This window comes from Phalacrocorax aristotelis, chromosome 15, assembly GCF_949628215.1.
Source record: "Phalacrocorax aristotelis chromosome 15, bGulAri2.1, whole genome shotgun sequence".
Taxonomy (NCBI): domain Eukaryota; kingdom Metazoa; phylum Chordata; class Aves; order Suliformes; family Phalacrocoracidae; genus Phalacrocorax; species Phalacrocorax aristotelis.
The window spans coordinates 274,788-295,460 of NC_134290.1; the positions used below are offsets into that span (position 1 = coordinate 274,788).

Here is a 20,673-nt window from a genome sequence, read left to right on the forward strand (position 1 = left end):
TCAGGGCTTCTTGTTGCCCTTGGAGGGTTTTTTTTTCCCCCACTGTGTCCTCCATTGCCACAGTGGAAGCGGTCCTTGGGCCAGCCCTGTGCCTGCTGCTTCAGGGAGACCTTCCTCTACCACCATGCTAGCTGTGTGGGGCTAAGCAAGCAAGGAAGGAGTGCTTTCACTGCTATCTGCGTTGCTTTTGTCGGCACCCTTCAGGCAGGCAGGGCTTGCCCTCGGTGCTGTGGTGAGCCTGTGTACTGGCTGCCGGCCCGCCCCCGCAGTGATGTTCTCCTGTCTTAGGCCTCAGTGTTTCAGGGCCGCGCTCCCGCCATGCTGGGCTGGAGGGGGGCCGCCAGTGAGGTACTCCAATCCCCTCACTATTTCCCCATCACTGCCCTCCTCCCTCAGCGCTTCCCCGCCCCCGCGCCTTGTGGAGCCTTCCGCCTGCGCCACGCGACTCCGTGACGCCATCTCCGTGCGCCCGGCCGGCGCGGCGGTCCATGGCGCTCTTCTGCATCAACAGGTACGTTCGGCCCCGGCCCGGGTTGGCTCCGGGAGACGCGTCTCGGCGTCCCCCCGTGGCAGGGACTCGAGCGGAGGGCGCCTGGCCGGACGGGCCTGGTGGTGGCGGCAGCTTGTGCCTGAGGAGGTTTTGTCTGGGCTGTTTCAGGTATGGTGGTGGGGAGGAGGAGGCGGAGGCGGCGGTGGCCGAGGCGGAGGATCGGGCTCGGGTCCTGCTGGAGCGGCTGCGCCAGCAGGCGAGGGTCCGGCAGCTGAAGAAGCAGCAGGAGGCGCGGCCCGAGCGAGGGGAAGGCGAGCTGCCCGGCGGAGAGCCCGGAGGAGGAAGAAGAAAGAGGACGTGTGAAGAGCAGTCCTGTGCGCACGGACAGAAGAAGCTAAAGAAGAAGCAACAGCCTCGCAGGTCTTCTGAAGAAAGAGCGGATACTGAGGAGGCAGCAGATAGCAACACTCCATCAAAGAAGAAAGAAAATAGAATAAAACCGAAAGCGTCTCAAGAGAGGACTGAAGCGGGTAACAATAAACTGGGGTCATTTCTGTCAACAGTTCTCAACAGATGATTAGGTGCAAGCTGCGCTTTAAGTAGCTTGCTGAATTTACCTGATAGTAAATTTTGTTTTCCTCTGCTTGATATGTTCCCAAAGTAATTCCTTTTTTTAGAGGAAAGTTCCATATTGCAGACTTTGAGGGTCAGCTTAGTGTAAGGGAAGGAGGGAAGCACGTCACCTCAGTCTTCAATTGCTTCCATACCAACAAAGGAAGTTTTGGCTTTGGCACTCAGATTTAGGAAGAAAGAGGAGCTTGCAAGTTGTCACTTAAGTCCTATGTTACAAAATGTTTCTAACATCCCTTTTCTGTAGCACGTTCTGTCGCGTAGCTTTGTATTCCTGTTATCCAAATTCCAGATTCTGAAGAAGACATCAAACAACAGGAAAACAGAAGCAACCTTAAAAATAAATCTTCAAACAGGAAGAAGGCAGACAAGGAAACACAGGGTGCTGAAACAAGGGAGAAAAAATCCAGTGGAAGAGCTGAAGGAAATCAAGGCACAAAGGTGGAGCTGTCCTTAGCAGCCTCAGAGGAAGAGGCAAATCTTCCACCCTCCAGTTTGGTGATTCTTGAAGACTACGACAGAAAGCCAGTGCAGAAGGTAACTAGCTTGACTGAATTTTTATATGGTCAGGAAGGAGCAGCATCCTTACCAGCTTATTTTATGTATGGTATTGTCTGTTTGACAGCAGAAATGCTTTGTTTTTTCTCCTTTCCCTCACCTCAGGTTCAGCACTTCTTACCACAGTGGCTTGCTCAACCCAAACTAGTGCAAAAACATATCAAGGATAATTTAGTTCAAATCAGAGATGTCCCAGGAATTCATCCCAGGCTATTGAAAAAGCTGCAAATGAATGGGATAGAGTCGTTTTTTCCAGGTACCTTGACAGTGTTTCTGTGTCTTTCTGAATTAACTTATGTAGCTCCTGCAGTCTGTTGCTGTATATTTTATGTAGTCAGTGGGGTAAAATATGGAACAAAAACAAGTTTAATGCATCAGTGTGATAGTACCAGTTTTAACCCTTCACTTTCAAATCTTTATTTAGGCTGAGTAATTGAAATCTGTTATCTAGTCTCAAATGCAGCTCTATAAAATATGGTGGCCTGAAGTAATAGCTCACAGCTGCCAAAAGAGGGAGGTCTTACTTGTGTCCTCCCATTTTTTCCCCCTTATTCCAGGCTTGTGCTTTACTTCTTTACCTTCCACCATCTCTGCTTCTCATTAGACCTCTCTGGGAACCCCTTCAACTTACTTAAGCAGCAGAAAACTGTTCAGGCAAAAAAAGCTGTTGGTTTTCCATTATCTTACTGGTTTTGTAGACAAGTACAATAAATGCCAGCTCCTAAATAAGTAGAAAGCACAGCTAGAAGCGAGGATAAGGAGAGGGCCAGAAGGGAGGAAGACAGGATCCCTCACCTTCAGCCAATTACTTGGTCCAGCTGAGCCTGGAGGCTTAGGTTGTCTCAGAGACTCATCAAGGTTATGTTGGAAAGCTGGCTTGTGTCTTCTCTTTTTAAGTACGCTGTTACATAATGTTTTAATGTAAATACTTATTTTGTTCTGGGAGATCTTAACAGGTTGCTGATAGCAACTTCTTGTGTTTTCTCATAACTCAAGTCCAGCTTATGGCACTTGGTAGTAGATAGATCAAGCAGTGTCACACTCTGTCTGGTAGAGATGCTGTCCACTGAAGTCATATATTGTATGTGTCACTCAGCATGGTCTCGTCATGGAACTAGATTCCCTGGCTGCTAAACCTCACAGATAAACCAAAGTTGGCGAGTTTGTCAGGGCTTGTCATGGGACAGGGCAAGGAGAGAGTTCATGCATGACAGCCAAAGCTGTTGCCTGTGCATGACTGTGTGCTCCAGTCTTTGTGTACTCTCCTGCAGTGAACCTGAATGACTCCAAAGCCTATAGGAGTTGTGCGTTTTGCTTCTTGGCAGATAAGGCTGCGTGGCCATGTTACATATTTTGTGTTTATATGAGAGTAGTTTGTGCTTCAAAGAAAGGATGCTTACAGCCAAATACTCTTGGGTTTTAAGTCTGCCCAGTGCCATCCTAACATGTGAATGAGAAGACAGATGTGAGTTGAAAACAGTATTTAACACTGTAACGTCCAAGCTGAGCACTAGAAATAGCTGAATTCTTGGGGAGGGAAATCTCTGTGTTCAGCACTAAGCTCCCATGAGTGAAGAAGAACCAGGTAAGACCAGACAGTATCTCTATTAACAAACGGGTTTGATTTCTTCCTCTCTTATGTCTATAGCAACAACAGCACTAATGTGGGAACAGATTCATTGTATACAACTGCTTTTCTGGATACACTGGTTTTAACCCAGTTAACTCTGTAGTTAATGTTTGTTTTCATTTTTGTTCAGTTCAGGCAGAGGTGATTCCTGCCATTCTACAGAGTGCGTCTAACGGGTATTTGATGGGGCAGGGAGGATATCGCCCCAAAGACATCTGCGTCTCAGCACCTACTGGCAGTGGTAAAACCCTGTCTTTTGTCATACCCATAGTACAGGTGAGTTTACCTCTAGTGAAATATCTGTAGGGAAAATGCTGGCATTGCCTTCATTCCAGTGAAACCTGAACTTAGAAGTAGGTCAAAAAGCCAAGGAATATGTGGCTGCAAAGCAGCAGATTTTTAGCTCAGACCTGTCTCGGGGAGCTGTATGAGCCCCCTTCATCCCAGCATCCCGCTCCCTTTCTCAGACAACAGGCACAACATGAGGAGCTGGGAGGATGGAGGGGAGTAAAATGGAAACATAAAACTCGGTGGGGATATGTCAAGCCCATCTTGTCTCACTAGGTTAGATGCAAGAACCCCCTTCTCTCCCCACTGCTTTCAGGGGCTCATGTGGCCTTTGTTTTGGTAGGTTCTACTCAATCGAGTAGTTTGCCGGGTACGAGCTCTGGTTGTTCTGCCCACCAAAGAACTGGCACAACAGGTATGTGGCTCTTCACCTTCTCTTTGAGCAGAACTGGGCCAGGGAAAAAGCTGGTGCAGTCAGTACTTCGCTTGGCTGTTTCATGAAGCAGGTTGAAGACCCTGTCAGTGAGTTTGATGTTGTTAGCATAATGGAAAATATTATTTCAAATGATTTTGTTGTGGCTAACAAAGCCCATCTCTTTGCAGGTGAGTAAAGTGTTCAACATTTACACTGATGGGACAGGTCTGAAGGTCGTTTTGATTACTGGACAGAAATCTTTTTCAAAGGAGCAGGAGATGCTTGTCCAGAAAAAGTAGGTTAAAATACCTTTTGGTAAGGTTTATAGAGATTGTAAACGATTTACTCTCAGTAAGCAGAGGTCAAAATATAGGCTATTGCATCACACCATCATGCAATAATGATTTTGGATAGTGCGTTTATATACTAGATGGGGTTGTTCTGTCTTGTCAAACTGCCTGTTACTACCCCTTTTTTGTGATTGTTATGTTTTACTAGATTTTTGGGGTTCTTCACCAGCTGAGTAGAATGCAAACGTTTATGTTATACCCACAGGTACAAATGATTCTTATGGGATTTTGCTGCAACTAAGCTTTTTCTAAGAGCAGTGAAGAATTATATTTTTTGTTTAAAATGAGGGTTTAATTGTGTGCTGCCTTTGTATGCTTTCCAAAGTAAAGTGCGTATTTGAATTTTATTATTTCTCAGTTAAGTGAATAGTAGGAAAATCTTAAGGTCAGCTGACCAAGGATCTCTTACTTGCTTTATGGTGTAGGGAGAAACTTCCTGATGGGCTGCTTGTTCTTTCAGAGTGACAGGCTACTGCAGCCTGGCTGATATTATTGTGGCTACACCAGGGCGGCTCACAGATCACATTAACCAGACCCCGGGGTTCAGCCTGACGCAGCTTCGCTTCCTGGTGAGTGAACTCCACAGGTCTCCCATCTTAGTGCAAGGTCCGTTACAGCTGTAATTGCTGCTTTGTTTTTGCATTATACATAAATACATCTCTGTTGGCACTGTTGTAGGGGCCTGGTCAACACTCCATATTGCTCAGACAGCAGTCTCGAGAGAGATGTTTTATTCTGACTCATGACACCCAAGCATCCCCCCACTTCCCCTTCTCTCTTAGCCTCTTGCAAACACAAACTCAGAGTAAAGTCTTATCAGTCAAATAAATTATCACACTGTAGTAGCTTCCACTGTATGGGAGTCTGTGCAGAGACATAGTTGCAATCTTATTTAGGATATGGAGATTTTTATTTGGAGTTGTGGATTGGATTTACGTGCAGATGAACATGTGCGTAGTTTGAATATCAGGCTGGCTACTGAGTCACTGAAATAAAAGCAAAGTTCAGTTTTGGGGTAGTAACTTCTGCCTTCATTTGATAAGGATAATATTACAAAAGGAAAATAAAAGCTGCCTAATGCTAGACAGTATTTAACAAGTAGTGGTATTTGTCCTTGTGAATTCAGATCGTAGATGAAGCTGACCGTATGATCGATGACATGCACCAGAACTGTCTGAACCAAATTGTCAAAGCTGCATTCCAAGTAGAAAATTACTCTGGCTCCAACATGTTTTTTCAGAGGACCAAACCAGGGCCTATAACCGCAGCCAGGTAAGTTGCCAAATGCATTTCTTTGACCTGGTAGCATGGACACTGGCACCTTGATGCCACTGTGATGCTTCACAGTACTCCCTCACAGGCACTCCCAAAGCTTGCTTGCTCTGAGAAATATCTGTCAAAGTAAGGCAGCTGAACAGCTGATACTAGAGGATATCTTTTAGGCTGAAGCCTAAGTACTGTATTCTCCAAGCTTTCCTTAGCTAGACTAAAGGAGCTTCAAAAGAACTCACAAATATTGCAAGTCTGTGGTTCATTTGTACAGTAACTGTCATAATGCCCTCTGACAAGCTGAGTAATGGATTTGAAGGAAAACTCTTGGAATTATCTATGTGCAGCTGCTCTTTTCATACAGCATGGCAGAGATGTGTGAGAAACGGAGATCAGTGACTAAGGAATGAAGCAGCTAGAATGAGGACATGGGTAACTAGGATGGAAGGATGTGTGCAGGGGTAACAGATGCAGGTTGTGCAGTTGGTTGAGGGTGCTGATCTCTAAACTCCACCATAAACCAGGGGTGGAAAAGAACCTACAGGAAAGGCCCAGAGGAGGAAAAGAGCATCAAAAAGGATTAATTGATTCCCTAATAACATCTGAAAGCACTTGTGGAGGAACTCCTTTGTCCCATCCTCAAAGCTTGGTTTCTGTGTGCTATTTATTTCAGCTCCTGCTATCCTCAGATGCCTTTACAGAAGCTGCTGTTTTCAGCCACGCTGACCCAGGACCCAGAGAAACTGCAGCAGCTGGACTTATTCCAGCCTCTCCTCTTCACATCTGTCTATTCTGAGAAAAAAATACTTGGAGATGGAGCAGAGACTGAACAAAACACTAATAAGAAATACATGCTCCCCGAGGGGCTATCGGTATGACATTAATTCTCTTGAATAAATTGTACTTGAAGATTTGCTTAACTCTATCTAGTATCTAGTTATGTTTTTACCCTATTAATGTCTTCCCTATGATTCCTTGCATTGCAGTGCTGGGAGAAAGTGGCATTGGGAGTATTTCTGATACAGAGGGCTCTACCATTGCGCATTTGTTTTCTCATTGCTTAGTGTTCATTTGGTTGAGACTGGCTTTTTTTTTTTTTAATTAAACTCTCTTCGTGCAGAATTAAGTTTACAAGCAATGGGGACTGGAGCTACAAATTACATAAGTGCTAATACATTATTATTATAACAGGCATTTCAAGACATGTAGATAGAGGTCACCCTGTAGACAAGAACACAGTACATGTTGTTACTTGCTATGGAGAAGTGAGCATGTTAGAACAACGTAGGTGTCCCACCTCCACCTAGTGTTGTATCCTCCCAGCCTATGACTGTGACCTGTTCTAATGGGAGTAGCATTGTGGGGTCTGGTTTTGCTGCTATTTGTCAGTTGCAAAACATCCAAGCCTGTGTAGGTCACAGACAGGTGGGTGGGTTTCAGAGAAGATAGCCTTGGCAAGAAGTAATTTTCCTCTCTGAACTTCTTCCCTGTCAACTGCAGCAATGTTATGTGCCTTGTGACCTGAATTCCAAGCCTTTGCTCCTCTTGCATTTCATGCTGACAATGAAATTTACCCGTGTGTTGTGCTTTACCAACTCCAGGGAAGTTTCTCACAGGTGAATATATTAATGAGATCACTATAATAGTTATCTGCCAAGTAATGTTAGAAGGCTGATGAAGTGACTGTTTCTATCCTGTTTACCTACAGATTGTTCCTGCTGGTTCAAGCCTTTGGTGGAGTCGCTGTGGCTGAATTTTCTTCTCGATTACCTCCAAATGAGAGACACAGAACCATCAAGGAATTTGAACAAGGGAAAATACAACTGTGAGCATCTCCAATGAGTTTCCTGCGTGTCTTCCAACATAGGCTATTTCCAGTGTGAAAAGCTAGGTAGAACCAAGAGCACAGTTAAATGGGGCCCTCTGTAAAACAGCATGCAGGAACCAACTTAACAGAATAGGTGTGAGACTTGGCCTTGTGACTTTTTAATTGTTGCCCCTGCATGTAACTTGGCCTATTCTTATCTAGCTGTAATCTGAATTTCCATGTGTTATTTTATAACAAGCAGTAAAGGTAACTGCTTGTTCATATAGTTCCAAAACACACACAGTCCTGAAAATCTTAACTTTAATGTCTGTGCTTGGGGTCTGGTGCTTTTTGGAAGAAAATGGATGTTGATGCTAGAACTATATATAGTATTAGTGCTTCCTACCAAAGAAATCCCTGATCAGACTGGCATACATACTTCTATCCGTGTGCTTGATTTGCTTTGTGATTTTGGTAGCTATATGGGATTGCATTTGTGGAATGTCTCTGAGAGGAAGGTAAATATTTATTTTCTGGATTTTCTTTTTATCCAAATCCTGCGTTTAAATTAATCTTTGCTGGAGTTTTGCACCTCGCTGTCTGTATTCAGTGCCTTTATGAAATGTTCAGATAGCCTATAGGTTTGTCATCTCCAGTGGTGGGAGGTGTCTGGCAGGTTGCATACTTGGAGAACCTGGAAACACCCAGTAACTTTTCATGCACAGCAGTAGGTGACAAGCCTGTAGTTATGCTTGGAGGTCTGCCTGCAGCTAATAATGCCAGTGACAATGAGGAGTGACTTACGGTGCTGCTGTTGTGCACAGAGGTCAGAGGCTGGCTGCCCAGTTTGAACAGGGTTGTGCTGTGTCCACTTGTGTTTCACTTATGCGTGTAGTGCAAGAGATGTTATCTGAAAATGACTACCTATACGTTTAAAACCAGGTTAATCAGCACGGATGCCACTGCACGAGGGATTGACGTTAAAGGAGTGAATTATGTAATAAACTATGATGCGCCTCAGTTCATCAGGACATACATTCACAGGTAAGACAACCAGGAGCAAAAGGAAGATGTTTGAGCTTTGCTTACTTTGAAATATTTAGCAAAGGTGTTGTGCACTTAAAAGGGTTTTTAGCTTCGAATATTTTTTTTTACTTTAATACGCAAATAGCTTTCTAATCAAAATGAAGCCCATAGCATCACCAGAGTAATGCAGTATTGAAGCAGAGAACTAGCACCCTGTTATAGAAAATGTATTTTACAGAAGCTAGAAATTCTGTCCTGGATGGTTTTTAGTATTGGGTTTCTTGGTGTTCAGAAAACTGCGCTGGCTCAGCAGCTGTGAGTGAGCCTTTGAAATGTTAATTCTTTGTAATGTATGCCTAGTCCTGCTGTGCTAACCTCAGAAAACTCAGACTTTCTGAAATCTGGAGAATTTCAGAATCGGACTCCTGGAGCTGATAATGGCAGAGATTGTGGCTAAACTGACTTGATGGTACTTTTTCTGATTTCAGAGTTGGAAGAACAGCTCGTGCAGGAAAAGTGGGCATCGCTTTCAGCTTGGTCCTTAGAATTCAGGTATGTTGTTGGTGTGACATCATTTGATAAGGATGCATGCAGGGGCATAAGGAAGATATGGTTCATACTACCCACCTTTTCCCGTCAGCTGAGCTTTGTACTTGGAAACTTCAATTGTTTCCTGACTAGGCAGCACCTTCCAAAATGTGCTCCTTTTCTAGCTGATAGGTAGTGGGGTGTCTCATCTCCTGTGTCTGTTTTGTTGTGTAGGAACGTAGGTTTCTGCGGATGTTGAAGGACGCCGACATCCAAGACATAAAGAAGCACGCAGTGAAGGGCAACTCATTAAAGCCGTTAGTGCAGCAATATGAGGAAGCTCTGTGTAAGCTTGAGAAGACAGTCAAGGTAACTGAAACAGGGAAGAAAACAAACAAAAAAAATTATAGCTTGCACAGCTTATTGTAACTCATGACTAGCACAAGTATTACTGTCCAGAATCCTTTTCTTTAACTGAGACATTTCCATTTCAGTGTGAAGGCAGTATTTTTGGGTGCTTCATTATGAAATACTCGTAAGTGTGGGGAGGGGAGAAAGAGGTTTTCTGTTCAAAGGAAGGTAGGCAGCATCCCTAGAGGTATTTAGAAGACATGTAGATGTGGCATATAGGGACATGGTTTAGTGGTGACTTGGCAGTGTTAGGTTTACTGTTGGACTCAACCTTAAGGGTCTTTTCCAACCTAAATGATCCTATGATTCTATTCTACAAATCTGGTTTGTGGTGTTTCCTTTTCTATTCTGCCTTTACCTTTGGAGCTGGGATTTTGGCAGCTACCCAGAGGAAGGCAAACAAAATGCAGAAATTAAACCTTTTGTCATTACAGAGTCAGCTATGCTGACTAGAAGTCGGACATTCCAGGACAGGGAAGAATCTTATGCTGGCCCTCCTTTATATAGCAGCAGGAAGGTTGAGAGCTTTCAGCCAAAAGCAGGGTAGCATTTAACATGCCAGATAGGTAGACTAGGGATCCTTAATAGACTTTCTGTGCTGTATGATTTGGGCAAGTGTTCTGCTCTCTAATTTGAGGACACCTAATAAACAACTGTCCCTGAAAAATGATGATTTTTGGGTTGCAGACTAGAAATGTTTGAGAACTGGTGCAGAAAGGATTATTAAATTGTTCCATTGCTCCCCGAAATCCCTTCTGTGTGGTTCTGAGACAGGGCCATCTTCAGTTACCTTCTCAACTTTAATTTTGAACAGAACGAACAAGCACAGAAATGAGTGTAAATGAATGGAAGCTGAGAAGGTCATGTTTTGTGGCACTGAAGCTGCTGAGCAGGCCAGGTCAAGGACTACTACCCAGCACAGAAACAATGAGATGCAGTCCCTGGCTCAGTCCAGCTCTCATAATGGAGCTGGATGGTTTGCTCCTCAACCTTATCATATCCAAAGTCAGCTATTAGAAGCTTCATTCCCCTTTCAAGGACACTGCAAACAGCGTTCAGTTAGTCGTTTAAAAAAAAATTGAGATACAGTTGTCTTGAAGAGGCCTTTGCATCATACCCTACTGGCATAAGTAAAAATACCACCAGTGAAGAGAACAGCCATTACACAGCTTTTGAGCATGGTCCTGATGGAACTGCTGGTCTCTAAAGCTGCGGGCTGTGCCCTTCTTTCGTCGGAATGGGGACAACTAATGCTTGTCACTGCAACTTTTAATGAATGCTATATATATTTTTTTAAAGTGTCTAATAAAGATTCCTGGATAAGAGGGATGGAGACAGTGTTGAAGAGATTTTTCACTTCTACAATCTCATGCCTTCCTTGTCATTTTTTGCCTATGTTGTTTCCTTCCACCATTCAGTACCCATAGTAAGAGCAGGTATTATTGTGAGGTTGGTGTTAATGCAGACTAAAATGTCTGATGTCTAATATGTATATACTGGAGTCAGCTGGTATCACTGCAAGCCATAAATCTCTATTTGATACATGCCACTGATATTTTTAGCTGCCCCTGTCAGAAGGCTTGGAGCTACCACATAGCTGCAGCCTGCACCTACCCTACGCGTCCTTCAGCAGGAAACGCCCTAGCTCTGTCTTATTTCATAAACCAAAACAAATGTACACCAGCATTAGCAATACATGACTGGAGCAAAATGAAGGGCTGGGACTCATGGAGGGATGGATGTCAGGAAGGGTGGTTGCATCTTGTAAAGACAGGAACAATGTGGGGTTATTTTATAGCAGTGAAGTAGCATGTGCCCTTACTGTGTGACTACTCTCTCCCCCTCAAGCAGTTTTTGCATAGCACAGGTGCTTGGGCTGGTGTCTGAATAGCAGAAATGGAAAGCCCTGTTATGCAAGAGCTGTGAGCTCCCATGAGAAAAGCAAGGATCTACCTCTTGTGTACCTACTTCCCAGCAGTGTGGCTTTGATTTTCCTTATCAGTAGCAACTAAGGGCAGTTTTTAAGACAAGCCCAAGTTCAAATACGGGGTGGGGGATCCTGGTTGGAACTTTGCCCTGGAAAAGCGCCCATCGCCTCTGTGCTTTGAAACCGCCAGGCACAGCCCTGACCACCCCTTACCTTGGGGCCCGAGCAGCCCTGCTCTGAGTCGCGGCCCTTGTCGGCTGAAGCCCCTCGCCTGGGCCGAAGCCGGTAACGAAGCGGAGGGCGGGAGTCCCGGGGCCCCGCCGGGCGGGGCGGTGACTCCGCCCCCGCGGGAGGGCCGGGCCCGGCCCGCCCCGCCCGAGGAGCGCGGGGCTGCGAGGCGGGCCGGGCCGGGGGCGGCAGCGGGATGGGGCTGGAGCTGTACTTGGATTTGCTCTCCCAGCCCTGCCGGGCGCTCTACATCTTCGCCCGGAGCAACAACATCCCCTTCGAGTTCAAGCACGTGGAGTTGATGAAGGGTAAGCGGGGCCGCGGGGGTCCCTGGCCCCGGGGTTAGCAGGGAGACCCGATGCCGCGCACCCGCCTCGCAGGGGCCTCGGACAAACTGCTCGTACCAGCCCGCCCCCACGCAGGGCCGCGCCGCGGGTGGGACCGGGTGACTCAGTCATCCCCGTCGGTGCAGGGTGCGGCGGGAGGGTGGGGTGGCCCTCCAACTGCGGAAGGCTGCTGGTGTCAAACGAAAACAGGACCTAATTTTCTAAAGAAACTCTCATTTTTAAGTAGCGGTCTCAGTGTCTGTGCTCCTCTGCAACAAATACGACTCTGCAGAGATAGTGCTTTATCTTTTATATAGGCCCCACCCCAGCAGAAAATAGGCCTCTGAAAAAAAGAACACTTTTCTGAGAAGAAGCACTCAGGCTGTGCTAGGTCTGAGGCCGTTCCTCATTTAGATGGGAAACAAGAAGCAACAGAGGTGGGACGTTCACATGTGGGTGACAGCCGAGGTGTGCGGTTCTTGCTCTCTCATTTGACTTCCTTAGAAAACTTTGCACTCTGGTAAGCAGCAGTGGTGGCTGCAGGGCAGCTTTTCTCCTCCTCTTAGAAGAGGTTAACAGCCCCTCAGGAAGGATACTAATGTGCAGAGCTTGCTGATGTCTCCCTGTGTGCAGGTAGGGCAGGACAGCCGGCCACCCGTTTGGGGGTTTCATTGGGTCAAGCTGTTCGTGGTCAGGTTGTTTGGAGGGGGTTGAGGACAGGCTTGCAAAGATAGTGAAGGCAGTGGAGCAAGACAGTGCAGGCACCAGGGACCTGAATGCTAAGAAATAAAGAAGGGACAGCGGTTTAGTTTGTATTAAAACCAACTGATAATTGGTAGGAGCCTGCCCAAGAGGTATCATGTGCTTTCACCAAAGGATGCCCAAAGATCTGTATCTCTTTGTAATTGAAGCTGGCAAAAGCTGTCCTTCAGCCTTTCCCAGGACTCTGTTGGATTTGAAATTAAGGTAATGTGTTCGGCATAAAAATGCCCTAGTAAGTAATGCTTAAAAACAGTGAAAGATGAGAAGCCTCCTGGGACTGAAATTGATAAAGAAACGAAAGAAGCTTCAGCCTGTGACTCAAAGAAACCTCAGGCGTGTTGTGGTTTAGCCTCCGGGTGTTCCCACACACACCTTAGCTGTGCATTGATTGCACCTTGCTGCAGCTTTCCTCTGACCTGTCTCAGTAGGAAAAATTGTTGCTATTATTTGTAGCTGGGGTCAGGCCCATGTAGTGTCCTTCCCCTTCTTTCCCAGTAAATAAACTGTTGTGGTGAGACACTGGTGCATTGGAGAGGAGACTGGCAGGCAAGCAACAAGAGTATCAGGAAGGAGACTAGAACAACTGAAATACAGGTGTCAGGGAACTGAGAGGAAGGAAAGTTAATTAAAACATAGTTTCCCAGTGATCTGTGCCCCGTGGCATCAGCATTTGCTTTTGGTCAGTGGATTTAAGATGGGTAATTTGGCTTATGGGAATGCTAGAGGTGTGTCCCATTCCTGCAGTGTGTGCACCTTGCACGCTGTGGGGAAGCACTCCTGGTACCTGCAGCTGGGTTAGCTCAGGATCCAGCCGCTGGGCAGACGGGTATGAGCACACCGGCCCTCACGTGAGCACTCACTTGGGGATATGATGCAGATGCCCTTTCTGCACTAGTACCTGTCACTGCACGGTGTGTAAGGACCAGGTGAGGGAACATATACTCGGATCTGAGCTGGTGGGTTAAATGTGTCCCCCCAGAAAAGCTCTTGGGCCCCCGGTAGGGTAGGTCTGAATGAAATGGGTAGAAATCACACAACAACCCAGGGTCATCCAAGAACCTGGAATCTGCACACCGCATGAAGGAAATCCCAGTGTCGTTTTGAAAGGGGGTGGGGGAGATGGGCTGTGAGCCAAGTGACAGGGGAATAGTCACAAATCAGGTTTTCCAAAAACTGTGAAAACTAAAACCATTTCCAGAGCATCTCCGCTGCCACAGAGATTCTGGGGTGACTTGCATAGCAGGACATGACACAGGGTTAGACATTAGAGAAACTTGAATGCAGAGGTACATGCATATGACTGAAGCTAGGGGCTGGAAAAGGCTGTCATGAAGGAGTCATATAAAACAAGGCTCCTGGGACTGGGTTCAGACATAATGGAGCATGCTGAGACCTCAGATGAACAAAGCATCTTCTCCCATCAGGTTCACTCTGCCTGCCTTTCAGGTGAGCTGAAAGACAGCTTAAAAGCAAACTCAAATCCATATTTGCGCTGATAAAGGATATACAAAACCCATATAAAGAGCTGATTGATAGGTCTATAATAAAGTACCTATGGCTTTATATGGAATCACAAATATCTATTTTCATCTGAGGACTAAAAAGAGGCTTGAATATAAATTACATTATCCTTGAGAAAAAGAAAAAAAACATATACCTTGATTTCTCACTGTCCTTGTGGTTCATGTCTCTGATATCAAGATCACTTTCTTCCAAGGAGCTTGGTGTTTACTCTGGGTTTGTACAGGACAGGTACCTCCAGGCACAAACTTAGAGTTCATAGAGCCCTGAGTTGACAAGCACTGTTGGTATGAAAGGACTCTTAACTATTCTGACCTTCATCGAGAGGTAGAGCAGGCAATAAGCAAGTAAGCTGACATCACAGGGCAAACCCGTATTCACCCTGTGGCACTTTTTGATTGCTTATGAACTTGAACAAGACTGTATTTGTACAATCAACACCAGGAAATTGAGGCCAAATGGTCCCTGCGGGCTCCTCAGGTGTTTGCAGGCAGGTCCTGAGCATCAGGCCCAAGTAAAACTTCTCATTTCTCTCCTCAGGGCAGCACAGGACAGAGGAGTTCCGGAAGGTGAACATCCTGATGAAGGTGCCCGCGCTAAAGGACGGGTCTTTCACCTTAGCAGAGAGGTGAGGCTCAAATAAGCTCAAACTCCTACTGCAGTATTGTTTATCCTAATGCTAGGATTCTGCCAGTGCACAGTTTGGTCTCTGGTGGGACTCCAGCCCAGGTAGTTGTCTGCCTCCTTCCTATCTGTTCCACCTGTACATAAAATAAACCTGTGTTTCAAGAGAAGCTTTCCCATGTAAGCAACTCAAACAGCATTGCTTGTGGAAAAATCTGTGAGCTGCTGCTTGGAGCTAGCTTGCATATAGGCAATGTTTTTAAGCCAAAATACCTGTCCATGTGTCCTCCTGCTCTCTGCCTTCAGCTGGAGTCTGTAGGTCAATGCAGTAAATCTGATGCAAGGCACCTTCTGCTGGATGGCCAGGCAATACAAAGCTCGAATTTGATATAAACTCATTCTGTGGCAAATATTTGGTCAAAAATATTGATGAAGTAACTGCACCAGCAGGCCACATCTGCCTCGCTGGGCTGACGTATCAAGTAATTGCTGTCCACAAGCAGCCAGTCAAGCCAGCACAGACTCTCCCATGTGCTGTGCCTCGCTGGCAACTGTGTGTCCTGCCCTTCTGCCTGACTCAGATCGGGTTTGTGTTGCTGCTGGTCCAGCAGTGCAAAATCTGGGGGAAGAAGAAAGGATGAGGTGCTTTAATCTCAGATGATCAGCTCACCGGCCTGCCTTGCTCTCTGGGCAGCATTGCAATCCTCCTGTACCTGGCTCGGAAGTTCAAGACTCCTGATCATTGGTACCCAACTGACCTGCAGAAGAGGGCTAGGGTTGATGAGTACTTGTCATGGCAGCACATCAACATTCGTGGGAAAGGGAGCAAGCTGTTCTTAACTAAGGTAAGACGATTATATACCAAAAACTAAGTGCTCAGAGCTGTTGAGTGCAATGGCTCAGGAAGTACCTTCTGTGTGCAGGGCCTTTCTAAGCAAATGTACAAGCCATGTGACAGATAGGAACAAAACTAGATCTGGAATTGAGATCCAGAGCAAATTCATCCTGGGTGAGCAGCTAACACGAGACACAGCTCACTACTTTCTGCCCAGCTTCATGGAAAGAATGAACCTCTTATGGGAAAACAAAATGCCACTTCTTGCAGATGATGCAGCCTTCCCTTGAGAGGAGACTCTTGTGGTTGGAACTCCAGACTTTCTAGGGAGGAGACAAGGACGGGCAGGAATTAATGACTGACATTAATGTTAATCTGCAGAAGGAGATTAGCAGTACCAGTTCTTGTGTGTGGCTGGTGAGAGATCCTTAGAAGAAGGCAGTAGGAGGGTGTGGACGATGTTTGGAGGGAAATATGTAAAAAGCAACTTGTTTCTTCTCCCTGCCAGGTGCTGCTGCCTCTCCTCACAGGCCAGCCACCTCCTCCAGAGAAACTGGAGGCTGTCACTGAAGAGCTGAACATCGTCCTGAAGCAGTTTGAGGAGAAGTTCTTGCAGGACAAGCCCTTCATCGCAGGCAGCAAGATCTCCCTGGCAGACCTTGTAGCACTGGTGGAGCTCATGCAGGTGAGCATCAGCCCCAGCACTGTTGGATATGTAAGCTGGGTTGTGGGCAGGCCAGGCCAAGGTGTGGCTGCAGCACCACCACCTCTTTAATGGCAGATCTTTCTCCCTGCAGTTTACTCCTTAGTGGAGTTAAATCCTGTTCCTTTTTGACTTTGACCATAACTGAGTTTGCCAGGGCACACCTGCTTGGAAGACAGTTCTCTCAATAGAAGTATGCCAAAATTCCTCAGAAAAAAAGATAAATTACAAACTAGGCAGAGAAAGTATAGATATTTGGAAGAGATGTGTTGGTGTGCACGGACCTCTGTGTTCTGCATTAGACAGTTCTTGGGTTAGCCATGGCAGTTCTCTTTCACTGCACACCCCAGGGGACAGCAGCTGCTGAGGATGACAAAACTTGCTTCCTACTAGCTAAGAACTCCACCTAATGTGATGACTGTCTGCTGCCTTGAGCCAAAAGCATATCTGTGCTTCATTCTGGTCCCATCCCTGGTAAATGCACTGACTCACTCCCAGGTTCTCTTGCTCTCTCTCTGCAGCCTGTAGGTGCTGGCTACAATCTCTTTGAGGAGAGGCCTAAGTTAGCAGAGTGGCGCAGGCGGGTGGAAGAAGCGGTGGGGAAGCAGCTCTTCCAGGAAGCCCATGAAGGAATCTTGAACGCCAAGAACTTGACCGCTGATAAGATTGCACCTGAACTGCTGGAGCATTTCAAGCACCAGCTCCTAAAGCAGGCCAGCCAGAATTAGGGGGTTATACTCCAGGTAAAATGGATTATTTTGTGCAGGCTTTTTGTAGTATTTCAGCATTTCTTCTAAAAGTCATACAGAAACACCATTCCACAAAATGCACTTCACTGACAGCCTTTATGCAACTTAGAAGGGAAGAAAACTACATCTTAGACCGCAGTGAGCTGCTTTCCCCTCTTGTTCACTACAGGTGTGTGAGCTGTAGCCCTATAGGCTTTTCTTTCTTGCTCCAACACCACTGGATCTGCTTGAGGACAGAGGCAATTCAGTCCATATGGGAACTGGGGCCAGTCAGAACTGCCCTTTCCATCCCTGCTTTGCGCTTTCCAAGTCACAGCACTATAAAAGGCACAGGTTTCCTGAGGGTATGGCAGAGCAGATCTGTCTGAAACAAGGAAAAATAATTTAAAATGGCTTTCACTTTGCAACATGCTCAGTTGGAAGATTTTTGCTCTTTACTAAAGAGACAGATTGGGACCCAGCCCTTGGTGGGGACCCTGCCAGGGCTCTTAGAGCACCTGGCCACTAAAGGCTGCTGCATCACCTGTGGAAGCAAAGGGACACAGCGCTTAGGAGCAGTGGGGCTGTGCAGGTACCCAAGTGAGGCCTCCAGCTTCTGGGAAGGATGGGGTTAGTCCCATGAATAAAAATCCCCAACCATAAACTCATGCCATACTCTACAAAGGACAGCCTGCACAGCTGAGAAAAGCTGCTCTTCTAGGTTAAGCTGCTGCTAACCACATGGTCTCCCTCTGCAAACCATATCGGTGCTCTTGTCCTTTCCCCAGAGTGGCTTTGTCAGCTCAATGGAAGCCATTCAAGCCAGGCTCTCTCCACTGATGAGTGCTGCTGTGACTGGGCCAGCATTGGTGGCAGAGAGAGCTGTGCTGGCTAGCCGCAGGGTGAGTGGAGTGCACAGTAGATGAATAATGCCTCAAATACAGTTACTGTTCTACTACTCTTCTGTCACTTCAGATTCTCCAGTAAAGTTAATGGTTACACTTGCCAGATGTTGTAGCTCTGTTTGGATTTGTAATCAGGATTTGGAAGGAAGCAGCTGCTGATTCGTCCTCCACACCTGTGCAGCACCCTTCACAACCTCTCGCCTGTGTCCCTTTGTACCCCTCCTACCTTCCTGTCTTCTCCTGTCCCTGTGACTTTCCATTTCAAGGTACAAGCCACAAGGAAGGTTCCAGCTTGCAGAACTGTTTTTTCCTTCTTGTTAAGCTCTGGTTGTATCTGGAAGTCCTTTTGTTTCTGCTGACTGCATAGTGGCTGCATCCGTAGAGATGGCTGGGTGTGAGATGCCAGTCATCTTAATGCAAGTCATTACAGTGCTCAGAAAAGGTGAAAGTAGCTGCTCAAACCAGTCTCGCACATCCTTTCAGCTGGACCTGCTAGTTTTGGGGAATGAGCCAGCTGCCTCCTCTGCGTTTGTTTCCTGAGTAAACCTGACCTTTAATTCAAAAGGGCACCATGAACAACAGCTTGCAACACATGTCCCTGCAGGCTGAGCTAAAGCAGCCAATCAGGCCAGTTCTTTTTACTTTCTGTTCTTCCAATCTGCAGGAAATCCTAAATGTCAGAAGTCAAAAAGCAGATTTTCCCAAAAACTTTCAGTTCCAGTACTGACACAGGCAGAGGATATTTTTCTTACCTGATATTTTTATTGGTGTCATGGTTTTAGCTGGGAGAGAGTTAATTTTCTTCCCTGCAGCTGGTGCAGTGCTAGGCTTTGGACTTAGTATGAAAATAATGTTGATAACAGACCGATGTTTTAGTTGTTGCTGGTTAGTTCTTACACTACTCAAGGACATTTCTAGCTTCCCATGCTCTGCCGGGTACACAAGCAGCCGGGAGGGGAGGGGGCACAGCCAAGACAGCGGATTCAAACTGGCCAAAGGGATATTCCATATCACGTGACGCCATGCCCAGTATGTTAACTGGGGGAAGCTGGCTGGCAGGGTGGGCAGTTGCGCCTTGGAGACTAACAGTGTTGGTCAGTGGGTGGTGAGTGGTGGTATCACTTGTTTTTTGGATTGTTGTTTTTTCCTCCTCCCAAGAGTTCATCTCTCTCTTTCTCATTAACTTCTTTTTCATTATATTACTATTATTATTATTATTGTTATTACTGTTTTAATTATTAAACTGTTCTCAACCCACGAGGTTTCTTTCTTTGGCCCTTCCCATTCTCTCCCCCATCCCATGGGGGTGGGGGGAGTGAGCGAGCGGCTGTGTGGTATTTAGTTGCCAACTGGGGCTAAACCACAACAATTGGTAAGTTTGTTGAGGGAAGCCTGTTGCACCCCAGTTGGCAAAGTCACTGACAGCAGCTTTCTTGCCCTGAGAGTGCGTGCATGCTTTGTGCCAGAGCAGCAACCCTTGCAGGCGGTGCGCTGCTGCTCAGCTGTATCAGGTTGCCTGCAGTGCTAAGCCTAACGAAAATGGCCTGTTCACACTGTACTGCCAACCACTTCCTTTCCTCTGTAACATGCAGCTTACCACAGCCACCAGCTGGGGTTCTATGCACTGCAGGAATAAAACAGGTCCTTTGCTATGTCAACTAAGTTGTCCAACCTTGCTGCATCCTCTCCTGTTAGCACATTTGTACTTTGCCTAACTTCCAGATTCCTGACTTCCAACTTATTCCTTCTTTGTACAGAGCAAACCTCCTCCTACCAGCACAATAAATTCCTCACACAGCTTCTGTTCAAGTAGAAGCAGAGCAGAGAGACCATCAAAACCGAGCGCCTAATCTATAGAGTGCTGATCTTGACAGACTTCAAATGGGCTTGGTAGCGGAGCCCTTCATGATACACATGTCCCTGCAGAATCTCAAGACAGGCCTGCTGTTCATGCAAAACCATTGCAAAAGCCAGAGCAAATACAATGTCTGTTTTTTTCCTTTATGTATGATACTTGCAGCACAAGAGCACCAGGTAAGAGAGTCTTGAGCCAATTTTCTGCTTGTTTGAACAAGGCACAAGTTCCTTAAATGTCACCCTTTGTGGGCTCTTGCAAGGAAGACTGCCTTCAAAAACAAGTTGGAACTATGTTCAGAGCTCATTGTCTGGTGGTCCTCTGCTGCCAGTGTCACAAAGAATAAACACACAGGCTACTGCCTCACTCCAGCACAGTCGTGGTGACAGGAAGAGATTTTAAATTGTTTTTCCCATAGTCTTCTCTGCTCTAAGCCCATCTCAACTGTAGGTTCACCCCCCCAAATGAAGCTATGTGTGCAGTGACCAGTGCCATTTGAGGCCCTTCTGCGCATGCAGGACACAGCACCTCCCCAGAGTAACTCCTTGGATGGCAACAGAGCTGTACAGCACATAAATCTGCCCCACTGGGGTTTTTTTTTTTTGCTCTAAATCATGGAGATAAGGCATCTCATCCTTGTACTTTGCCCTTTGCTGTCCTTCCACCTCCCCCGTTTTGTTCATTTGTGTCATTTGATCTTGGCTGGTTCCAGCTCCTAGACTGAGGGCCCCAGGAGCTGCCTGCCATAACCCAACAGGTTGTGCAAGAGTTTTACCTGCCTCAGTGCAAGGTCTGTTTGGGGTCCACTCCCCTTTCATCTGAATATAAACAGGGGTTACACCTCCAGTGTTGGTTGA

General features: G+C 46.4%; 2 protein-coding genes across 3 annotated transcripts; both read left to right on the plus strand.

Moving 5' to 3' along the window:
• The first annotated feature begins 406 nt into the window (after positions 1 to 406).
• Positions 407 to 10,735, plus strand: DDX51 (DEAD-box helicase 51). Of its 2 annotated transcripts, XM_075110757.1 has the most exons (16): positions 407 to 511; positions 659 to 1,020; positions 1,413 to 1,657; positions 1,784 to 1,934; positions 3,439 to 3,584; positions 3,940 to 4,011; positions 4,200 to 4,306; positions 4,822 to 4,930; positions 5,488 to 5,633; positions 6,304 to 6,502; positions 7,131 to 7,246; positions 7,339 to 7,455; positions 8,380 to 8,481; positions 8,952 to 9,015; positions 9,226 to 9,360; positions 10,217 to 10,735. In XM_075110757.1, exons 1-16 carry the CDS (start codon positions 489 to 491, stop codon positions 10,235 to 10,237), a joined length of 2,115 nt encoding a protein of 704 aa, XP_074966858.1. In that variant the 5' UTR covers positions 407 to 488; the 3' UTR covers positions 10,238 to 10,735. The 2 variants fall into 2 exon arrangements, with proteins under 2 accessions (XP_074966858.1, XP_074966857.1); XM_075110756.1 differs by lacking the exon at positions 9,226 to 9,360 and having other exon boundaries at positions 424 to 511.
• A 949-nt stretch (positions 10,736 to 11,684) lies between these two features.
• On the plus strand, positions 11,685 to 19,218 carry LOC142065036 (glutathione S-transferase theta-1-like). Its single transcript, XM_075110759.1, has 5 exons — positions 11,685 to 11,865; positions 14,707 to 14,794; positions 15,485 to 15,635; positions 16,134 to 16,310; positions 16,850 to 19,218. The coding sequence occupies exons 1-5, from the start codon at positions 11,754 to 11,756 to the stop codon at positions 17,054 to 17,056; spliced, it is 735 nt and encodes a 244-aa protein (XP_074966860.1). The 5' UTR covers positions 11,685 to 11,753; the 3' UTR covers positions 17,057 to 19,218.
• Positions 19,219 to 20,673: the final 1,455 nt, after the last annotated feature.

Coding starts and splice junctions, on each gene's coding strand:
- LOC142065036 (XM_075110759.1), top strand. CDS start 11,754: ATGGGGCTGGAGCTGTACTTGGATTTGCTCTCCCAGCCCTGCCGGGCG. Junction 11,866..14,706: donor GCACGTGGAGTTGATGAAGG/GTAAGCGGGGCC, acceptor TTCTCTCCTCAG/GGCAGCACAGGACAGAGGAG. Junction 15,636..16,133: donor GCAAGCTGTTCTTAACTAAG/GTAAGACGATTA, acceptor TCTCCCTGCCAG/GTGCTGCTGCCTCTCCTCAC.
- DDX51 (XM_075110757.1), top strand. CDS start 489: ATGGCGCTCTTCTGCATCAACAG. Junction 1,021..1,412: donor TCAAGAGAGGACTGAAGCGG/GTAACAATAAAC, acceptor TCCAAATTCCAG/ATTCTGAAGAAGACATCAAA. Junction 7,456..8,379: donor GAACAAGGGAAAATACAACT/GTGAGCATCTCC, acceptor GTTTAAAACCAG/GTTAATCAGCACGGATGCCA.